At 28.6% G+C, this 11,144-nt stretch overlaps 1 protein-coding gene across 1 annotated transcript; it reads left to right on the forward strand.

The window, feature by feature from the left end:
* Positions 1–578: 578 nt before the first annotated feature.
* LOC100202867 (mitochondrial potassium channel) lies at positions 579–10,230 on the forward strand. Its single transcript, XM_065799938.1, has 5 exons — positions 579–2,043; positions 2,182–2,349; positions 2,484–2,682; positions 9,279–9,440; positions 9,510–10,230. Exons 2-5 carry the CDS (start codon positions 2,182–2,184, stop codon positions 10,103–10,105), a joined length of 1,125 nt encoding a protein of 374 aa, XP_065656010.1. The 5' UTR covers positions 579–2,043; the 3' UTR covers positions 10,106–10,230.
* Positions 10,231–11,144: the final 914 nt, after the last annotated feature.

Below are 11,144 nucleotides of genomic sequence, written 5' to 3' on the forward strand. Positions count from 1 at the left end.
TACCAACAAGGAGTCATAGAGGCGGTGGAAAAAGTCAAAAACCGTGCTACCAAAATAGTTTCTCCTTTTAGAAATAAAACTCTTGAGCAGAGAAGAGTTATATTAGGCCTCGCAAAACTCGAGGAGAGAACAAAAAAGAGGTGATTCAATCCAGGTTTTTAAATACATGCGCAATATCGACGAAATAAACTTCCACGAACTTCTTAGTCACCCATCATCATCAAAGTATATTATGCGAGGTTATAATCAACGACTGGCATAGCAAAGAGTACTGGATTGCATTCAAAGTGAGAGATTTTTTACAAACCGTATCGTGTCCCAGTGGAATACTCTACCGCAAACAGTAATTGATGCAACCTCGGTTAACATGTTTAAAAATCTGGATGAATATTTAAATTGTTAAAAGAGAAACTTATATTCTTATGGTATGCAACTTTTGCGACAGATGTGCACGATTATTTATATTATAATATAATATAATTTGCCTATATTATACGCAAATTATTTACCGGCACTACCGGCAATTACCGTTTGCCTTAAAAACGTCGTGAACATTTCGATAATTCAGTAATATAGTCAATGTTTGTATCAGCGTCTTTAATTAGGTTTAATATGTTTTTAACTTCCTCATATATTAATATTGATACATTAATATCGTTGGCTCCGCCATTTTAACAGTAATAACTAAAAAAATACTATTTATAACACGCAAAAAATTATATACATATACATAAAAATCTTTAACCGTTCTTATATGATTTTTAAAACTCTTCAACTATTAATTTATCATAAATAACGACAGAATATATACCGTTAGTTCTGTGAGTTCGCATCATTTCAAAAAGATTTTTACGTATGATTAGAGTTTCCAAAAACTTTTAGAATAGTTTTTAGATTAGTCTTTAGATTAGTTTTTAGAATAGTCCTCATCTATAAATATTCTTGTTTCTTTTAACTCTTGAATTCTTTAGTATATTGATTTTTTCTTTTTAGTTCAGGAGTTTTATTACATTTAATTGAGGTTTGCTTTGTCCAGTTTTCCCTGACTGTAAGCTGTTCAGAAAACTTGAATGATAGGAATCTTGTGTAGATATGAATAAATTTTTTGATATAGCAAATGCCAACTTATACTCATTTGCAAGAGTTTGACAAAAACAAGAACCTTTTACTACATTAATGTCTTTCATACACTAAGCTATAGGTCTTAGGCGAGAAAACTGAAATGTAATGTTGTATTAAAAGATTTTTTCTTCTACCTGAGATGGTTTGCCAAATATTGTGGAGAGAGGCTTCTAAATTTTAACCTATATGGAATAGATTTAAATGTGTAGAAGAGTATAGTCAACATTGAGAGTGACTCTGCAGTAAGTTTTAATGGAAGAAGAGTTTAATTTAGCATTAAATTTTACATACTGCTCTCGAGCAAAGTTTTGTTGAATTTTGCGCCATAGAAGCATTAGTATTGTAAAGTTTTTAAATATTTTTGTTTTAAATTTCTTAAAATTACTTTAAAATTTAATTTTTTTATTTTTAATAACGTGCATCTAAAATGCTTAAATAGGCTAAGATCCCCTCAATTTTATTTTATTTTTCCCTATTTATGGCTCATAGCACTTTGTTCGGATTTTAAAAACGATATTTTCTATTGTTAAGACATTAGAAAAGAACTTTTTTCTTTAGAATTGTAAGACAAATACTCTTGAATAAAAAAGATTTTTATTACAATGACATGACATTAAACCTCACAGTTTCTTTGGCGCTCAGTCATACACACACATACACACAAACACACACACACATAAATGTATACTTTGGTATGCAGTCTGACATCATACTGAAGTCATTAGGGGGCTGCAGAAAGCTTCAGTACTTACATTGACTAACTAATAAGGGTGAACATGTAAAGAGTGCCACTACATTAACTAAGGCCTCTCCAAAGATTACTTCAATATGATGTCATCAGAGATATTTCTGTCATCTTAATCTACAGAATAAGATAAGGGTTTAATAGATACCTTGACGGAGACTTTGGACAGGCAGTATGTATGTTGTTATTTTTTAAATAAACTTTTTTCTTCATTATTTTGTTTTATAATTTATTTTGTTATCATTTGAAGTTTTCTATTATAAAAAATGTGTTTTTAATAAGTTATTATTAAGTTTTAATAAGTTATATTTTAGATGAAGTTTAATGTTATTGGTAGAAGTGTTTATGGGAAGTTGCAATACCAAATTTCAAATATTGAAAAAAGATCAAATAATTTTAATGAATGGAAACTTCCATTTCCTATGAAAGAATATTATAAGAAAATGCTCAGCTTAGTTGATGAGGTTGTTGGTTTTTCTCAGGTAGGTTTTACTATATTTCTTTTTTACTATTATTATCAGCTGTTTAATATTATTAAGTTGATAATCCTTTTCTAACTTATAATTTCATAAAAATAAACTTCTTGTAACATTAATTTTCATAATCAATTTTTAAGATTGCTGAAGCCCAGGCTCTTGTCTTAAAATATGAGCAGCAGTATGAAGAGGTGCGAAATAAAGTTTATGCTATAAAACAAACTATGGAGGAAAAACAAGATCTTTTATCTGAAATGCGTCGTAAATTAGATAGATGTGATAGGCATGATGAACGTTATTTGCTTCTTGTTGCTGATGAACACAAAATTCTTTTAAGCTGTAAGTATATTGTTAATTTTATTGAAATTTTCTAGTCTTGTATACAGTGATTTGATGCAGATAGGGTTCCCATTCTCCTCTTTTTTGCGTAGGAGAGCGTGGCGCTGAACTAATTAATATTGAAGTTTTCACAGCGTTCTCCTATGGAAAAAAGAGGAGAATGGGAACCCTAGATGCAGATGATTTCTGCATATCACTCAACTTATGAAACTTTGTTTAATGTTTTTATGACTACTTGATAACTTACCAAAAACAGAAAATTTTTTAACCGAAACTACAATGTAGTTAAAGTAACTAACAACTAAAGTATACTGAAAATATAAAGGAAAAATGAAACATTTTGAATTCTTAGTTTTAACGAACACAAGAATACTGGCTGAAATTTGGGATGATTAATCAAAACTTAATCTAAAATTAAATATTAACAGAAGGTACTCATAACTGAAATGAAATAAACAGGTTCTCAAAAAAACTTCAGTGGTGAGAAATTTGAAGAGGAGGAGGTTATTTGCACACAATAGAACCACATTGTATAGATAACATTTCTATACAATGTGATGAATGCCAGAACTTTGCCTCATACTCAACAAAAAAAAAAGCCAGAACTTTGTATCAAACTCATCATAAATAGAAAGTCCACTTCAAGAGCTTTGTCCTTTGGCAAATCAATAGTGTTCAAAATTGGTATTACCTTCTCTATATCCAGTGGTTTTCTGGCCCCAGAGGCTATGTGAGAATCATGCATGGGCCATAAGCTTTTATCTTAGGAGGGCTTTTTGGAAAAAAATTGTCTTACTATACTCTTTAAATGATCAAAAAATAATTTTTTATTCACTTTAAATATGCTTCTACAAATTAAATTCTTTAATTATCTGATTTAAAGTGTTAAATATTGAGGGCTAGTATACTAGTAATAAAATGCAAACATCTAACAGTTGTAATAATTAAAGAAACTGCTTTAAGGGTTGATTTAATCGATCAAGATGGTCAGATGGGAATTTGTGATCCTGAAGTTATTTAATTAAAAGAAATTGTGATTTTTAAGTATTAAAAAAAGTATTGCTTGCAAAATTAAGTAGATTTTTTAAGTTTAAATATTTTATCATTGATTCTATTTAATTTTAAATTTAATTATTGCTTGTTTTGCTGACCAACGGATTATTTAACTGCTATGTAACCAATGAATTAAAACAATGCTTTAAATTAAAATCTAAAGTTTTTTATGTCCATATGTGGTCAAAATATTTTCAAAATGATAAAAATGATTTAAAAAATTTACATTTCTAAAATGTTTTACTATTAAATTTATCTTTGGAGTTTATCTATTATTAATTAATTATTAAAATAAAATCATGCTAGTTGAATAGATAAAGATAAAGTTCCCCTAACAAACGATATTACTGTTAGACTAATTAAAGTTTTATTTTTTTAATCGAAATTCTAAATTACCACATAAAAAGTTATTAAAAAAGGTGGTTTCAAAACATTAAAATTATTTCAACTGGCGAAAGAAAAAAAAAAGAGCCTAGTTTGTGATTTTAAGTGTTTTGTATGAGCACATATATTATTTAAATTATTTATTTTAACCTATTATTATTTAAATTATTTATTTTAACCTATTATTATTTAAATTATTTATTTTAACCTTTCTTGTTTTATTTTATTAATAGTAAATCATTTTTTGGAACAAAAGTTATACAAGTTTAAGCAACAAAAGTTTAAACTTTATAAGTTATCAGGCAAATTTTTATTTCAAATAAAACATGATATTTATTAATTATAATATTAACAAAGTATTTATAATTCCTAGATTATCCATTGTTCAGTTACTTAACATTATAAAAATATTTTCAACATAAAGTTGTTTTAGCAATTAATCGTTGCTTGGCAAAAGTTATCCATTGACTTTTCTACATTGAAAAAATTATCAATTAATTTTTTACTTTCTCCTAAAACTTGACCTTTGATTTTAAATCGATCAATGCTGATAAAAACCAACTCTTTTTATAACACAATGTGTAACACTAATTAGCTTACTCTTAGTTATATGTTGTTATAAAATGTAGAGCTTATATTTTTATGGTCCTTCAAATCAAGCAATCAATTTGTTAAAATCCGACATAACTTAATCACGATTAACTTAAAGGATAGTTTTGTTTCGTAAACTCTATGTAAATAGGTTGACAGGATCATACACTTTAAGATGTAAAACTTTTTTTTTTTAATTTTTTCAAAGTTATATTCACCTCCTCAAGATCGAGAGGGCCACAAGCTAAGGAGGCTACTTTATTGTGAAGACAAACCTCTCAATTTTTTAACTCCAAAACACGAACCTTGACCAAAAAATCCACTGCGCGAAGAAACAAGTTTCAGACAAATTAAATTTTTTGTGCCATTGTATAGTGTTAGCTGCAATAGTGTTGCCACTGCTGTTATTAAGTCACTATTATTAATGTGATCCATTCTCTGAAGATTTTTAGAGTCTCTGGAAGTTCCATCTAGCTCCCATCAATTCAGTAACATTAAATCTTCACAATCTTTGTTGTGCTTTTTTAAATAATTCAAAATTATTGCTTGATTAAAATCAACATATCTGTGGCTGTGTGCATGAGAGCCTTTAGTTCTACTTTAATTAATTTTCTTGTTGTAATCATTGATTTTTTTTGTTAAGCAGCATTTTTTTATTTGTACAGCATATTTCTTTAATTTTTTGATAATCCTGTAGATTAAAAATCTAGCAGTTGCTATCGTGTGTTTATTGTTATAGAAAGTTTTTGTGTGATTACAGTTGATGAAAATCATAAGCCACCATTGCCATCAAATTTTTTTTGCAATAGAGTTAAGAAATGATATAAAATCTATATACCATTCTGTAATAATGTATTAAATGCTTTGGAAAAAATTGCTTTGATTGGAGACCAGGAACAAAAATATCCTAAATGATATACTCCTAGCCCAAATGCAAAAGTAATTAATTAAGAAAATAATTTAATTTTTTTTTCAACATCTTTGCTTCCAACAAGGCTGCAAGCAACCACTATTAGAGTTGGGAATTACTGGAAGAGAAAAAAAAAGAGAAAAGAAGTTTATAGAGCAAGATAACGATTGACAGACGAATTAAAATTATATGAATCAGGAAAGCAAGATGAAGGATGCAAAATCCAAAAAACTGATTTACAAGGAAAAAAAAAGTAGACAAATAGGAGATTTTAGAGCACTTAGAAATAGTAACAGAAAAACTTTTTCTGTTACTTTTCATCCTTCTTAAAAGGATGAGACTTAATTGAATGACGAGTAACGCAAGAACGAATTTTAGTAGATGGCACAAGAGATGCTAGCACTTTAGAGCAGTGTTGGTTATTGTATTTGTAGAAAAGAAGAATAGAAGCAACATTAAATTACTCTAGATACAAAAGCTGCAGTGATTCAAAAGTCAAGAAATAGATTACCCTTTTTTGTTGGCTTATCAGGTAAGATGTAATTACTGGAATCAAGAGATGATTTGATGAAAAGTTCTCAGCAAATAATTCAGCTTTGTCTTTAGAAAAGGTAAATTTAAAACATAATTTAAAAAATGCAAAAGAGGTAGAATAATAGATTTTCAGACACTGGTAAAGATTCTCTAGTAGTCTTTGGAGCCTAATTTTTAAGAAGAAATATTTGATTTTGTCACCTAAGAAAAGCGGGCTTCGGCCTTAGACAAAACCTTTTTATAATGGCTTCTAGCAATATTAAAGGGAAATCTGTTTTCTGGAGAATTGTTTTGATGATAGATACGAAAGAAACGATTTCGATTGGAAATAGCAGCAGCACAATAAGAGCAAAACCATGGAGAAGAGTGAGGCTTAACTGGGAGTTGTCAAGAGGGAATAAAAGATTCCATTCCAGCCTGAATCCAAGAAGTTATGTATGAAGCACATTTGTCAGCAAGAAGGCAAAAGATTTTACCCAAAGACCATCACAAAGAAAATCACCAAAAGAGTCCCAGTCAGCTTAAAAGTAGTTATAAGAGGTATGATGATAGGGGAAATCTAATGATGAAGAAGAATTAAATAATAGTTTTAGAGAGATCAAACCATGATCAGAAGCACCTAAAGGTGAATGTGGAGAAAAAGAGCACTGACTAGGATCAGAAAGAAGACATAAGTTGAGTAGAGAAGGTAAATGATAAGGATAGTCTGGAAAGCGAGTTGGAAAGTTAATTATTTGTCTTTGAGATTGAGAAAGGCAAAAGTTGTGGGGTTTGACACTTGCAGAGTCACTGACACAAGAGCCAAGCCATTCAGTGTGATGAGCATAAAAGTCACCAACAACAACAATATTGGCTAATGGATAAACAGAGAGGGCTTGGTTAATTTGATCAGAAATAACATTGAAAAGAGTCTTGATGAAGGAGAGCGATATAGAACAAAGAGGTAGGTGATAGAGTGAAGTGGTGCTAAACAAAAACACATAAAAGAATAGTCAGTGGATTCAAACCTAGTTTTCTGACAAATGGGTAAATTCTTTTGAATATAAATGCCCAGGCCAAGCGTGTGACTATTTGAGTCTTTAGGAATAAAAGGAAGATAACTATCAACTCTAAGGTCACAAGATGAGACAGCTGAACTCAAGTTAGTCTCACAAAGAGCAAGTATGTCTGGTAAGCTTTGCAAAAAATATTACTCAATAGAAGAAAAGGTTCTTTGAAGATCACAAATATTAGTGAATGATAGGTTTATGAACTGGGTGATGACGATGGTTTTTTGTATTTTATAGTTTTCGGTGCTTTAGTCATTTTTGGATTTGTTAAAAAATGGACTAAAAGTACCCACATTAGGAGATAATCGAAAGAATTGCCTAGTCATAAAAACAGAGGCACAAGCAGAACCCATGTATTGAGTCAAGAAGATCCAGCATTCAACATTCTAAACAATGTGTTATAAATACATCTATGTCAGCTTAATAGATGAAGACACTTAAGACTTAAAGGTAATAGGCTTAAGATAGACTTAAGATTTAAAGATAAGATAGATTAAAGATAAGATAGATAGATTTAAGATTTAAAGATAATAGTATGAAGTAGTAATGTAATATAGTGGTAGTATTAGTAATAAAGACTTAAAGATAATAGTAAAATGTTTGAAACTTGTTGATGAATTTAGTAAAATACATTAAATTAAGATATTTTCTTGATTTGTTGTCATTGAATTAGGGTGGTAAATCATTTAATATTTTTTTGGTGATGAATAAAATACTTGTTGATAAATTTAGTATAAGATAATAAATTAATATTAGTATAAGATAAAAATAGCATTGGGTAATCTTGTTGTTATCACAGATAATAGCAATTGGGTCTCTATCAGAGTGTTAAATAAAATTAATTTAATTACGTATGTATGTATGTGTGTGTATATATATATATATATATATATATATATATATATATATATATATATATATATATATATATATATATATATATTAAACAAGTTCAATCCCAACATAGGTACAAGCAACCATTATTTATGTTGTTATTAAACCACTATAATTATGAGTTAATAGAAAACAAAGATGAGATTTAAAAACTGAGCGGTTGACAGAAAAAAAAATCAATAATTTGTGAGTCAACCTGAGTCAATTGACTCAGCAAAATAGAGGCTCAAGTTTAGCAGCTAATGCAGGATCAACAATGCATTATGGGGCTTATCTAAAAGAGAGACGGCTTTATTAGAAGAATTACCCCAAATATGACAAGCATATTCCATATAAGGATGAATAAGAGATTTGTAGAAGTAGAGAATACAATAAAGAGTCAGAAAATGCTAATTTTGCATTGAGTTGTACACATGGTTTCTATAAGAGGTCAGATGTGAATGATTATCAGAAGAGACAGGATTCAGTGTTGCAACTCATCAATATAGAAATCCCCACAATATTGTAATTATTAATAGTAAACAAATAAGATTTGTTTGGTTTAAAAGTCACCAGCATAAAATACAAGATTTAGTTATTTGAGAACAATGAACCCGTCTCATCACTCAGGCAATAATTTTTTGCATCTTTCTTGCAAAATTAAAAAAGCATTTGTTCTCCAGAAAGTTTTTCTTGTAAAAAATTAAATTGCATTTGTTCTCCAGAAAATTGTTCTTGTGAAAAACATGAAAAAAATGATTACGATTAGAAACAGAAGCTGCATAAGAAGGTGAAAAACCATGGTAACCATGGTGAAAACTAAGGAGTGAGGTTTGAATTGAAACCTACAAGAAGGATCAAAGGCTTCCATGCTTGCCTGAATACAGGCATGAAAGCCTTTATAATATACAAAATCACAGATAATCATTTCAGGAAACACAGAAATTTTATTGTTTTTTGTTGAAGTATTAAGGTTTCCAAGTATGTTGGAAATACGAGTTAAATTTAATTGCTTAATAAGTTAAAATAGCTTAATAACTTAAATTTAATTGCTTAATAACATGAAAAAATCGAATTCATGTGTATAATTTGTTTAAATGAAATATAGTATAAATAATATATAAATATGATATAAATATGATATACAATAATTTTTCTAACTTTCAAATATTGTTTAACACTTAAGAATATTTTATTATTAGCGAGACAGCTTCTTCGTGATTTCAATGCGGCTGAGCAGCAAGAACGTCAAATGTTTAGATTGTACTCTGGTGCTGTTCGTTTATCTCATGAAAGAGAGAGGTTAAATGGTCAGCGTACAAAGTATTGGTCAATAATTGCTTCTATTGGTGGAACCATTCTTGGTTTGTTAAAATTCTCATTTCATTGCGAAGATATTTTTTAAAAATTACATTTTATTTTTTATTTTTCAGGTTTTACTTTTTCTTCTTTGATCACACATAGTAGACTAGAGGGAATGAGCAGTGTGACTCAGTCTGCAATTAATCAGGTACTGCTAGAAATGCATGCAACTTTAGAAGAGCATCAAACATCTATGATTTCTCAGCTTCATTCTTTAAACGAAGCAGTCATGAAAAATGATGGTGATATTTTATCAGATACAAAAGGTTCTGCAACAGTTAAAAAAATTGAACATAAAATTGAGGAAGTGATTAGTTTCTTAAAATTACTTAATGGAAACACTCAAAAACTCTCTGTCGACAATGAAAAATTACTAAAGGAGTTACCTGAGCATATCATTAAGTATCTGTCACAAAGCAAAAAAACACAAGATAAAAAAGTAGATAATGTTCAAATAGAAGATCATCTGGAAACAAGTATCAGGGCAACAGAAAACACTAAAGTGAACTCACTTAACGAAGATGAAACGATCCTTAATACAAACTTAGCATCACAAGAAAATGTTGGTGGATCCGAAAAAAAATTTAATAGCAAAAGCTTAAATATACTTTTAGTACTCTCGACTTTATCGTTTGTTGCAATTTCTTATTGGAAAGAATTATTTTGATTATACAGTTTTGCTGTAAATATTTTAATGCTGTTGTTATTGTTTTTATTTTATATAGCTTGTATTTCAAATTTCTATTTAGTTTAAATCATTTGATTATTATAAAATAATTTTATTATTTAAAAGCGATTTTTCTGAAGTAATATACTTTGAATAAGACAAGTTTTGAAATGTAACAAATCAGTATATATTTAAACGATTTATAATGTTGAATTTCCTTAGTTACCATCAATATTAACTAAATTTAGTATACTTACGATCATTAAGATTTTAAGTTTAATTAAGATTAAGAACAAAAATTTAATGTATTTATGTCATATATAACATTTAAGACACATTACACTATGAACATTACGCACCTACAAATAAATGAAAACTCTCTCAGTTATATCACACCCACAAATCTACAAATATAATGAAATATGGTTAAATAATTATATATATTTGAGAATTGTTACTACGTTTTATAGTTAATGTTTTTTGATTTTAAGAAAATCGTCTTTAAATTTCAATTACCAGGGAATTATATTAGTTAGCTTATTACCGCGTAATTATTAGTGATGTACCGATTAGATTTGGTAATTAATATTAATAGATTTAATAATTTTTTTTTTTTTTCAACTTTGCCGTGAACGTGAACGGACATGCTATTAGACCAGTGGTTCTTAACCTTTTTGAAGTCGGAGAGCACTTTTGATCATGACAAAACTTTGGGGAGCACTGAAATCAAGGAGTTAAAAAAAAAAAACAAATACACGTACGTACAACTATTATTGAAAATAAAAGATTATAACATAACAATTTAAAATGATAACATGACAAACAAATTTTTAATAAACATAAATTTACTAAGTAAAATAATAACATTGAGCAAAATTTAATTCAGAAAAATAAAAAGATTTAATGCGAAACCTGAGCTTGACGGTTTTTACAAATTTCAGTGATATTAGGCCTAATTTTAGAAATAGCTACCCTCAATTCTTCATCCAAGTTAGTAAGTGTTCGTTTTTTAGTTTTTATGTTAGTGACTATCGAGAAA

Source organism: Hydra vulgaris, chromosome 06 (assembly GCF_038396675.1).
Source record: "Hydra vulgaris chromosome 06, alternate assembly HydraT2T_AEP".
Taxonomy (NCBI): domain Eukaryota; kingdom Metazoa; phylum Cnidaria; class Hydrozoa; order Anthoathecata; family Hydridae; genus Hydra; species Hydra vulgaris.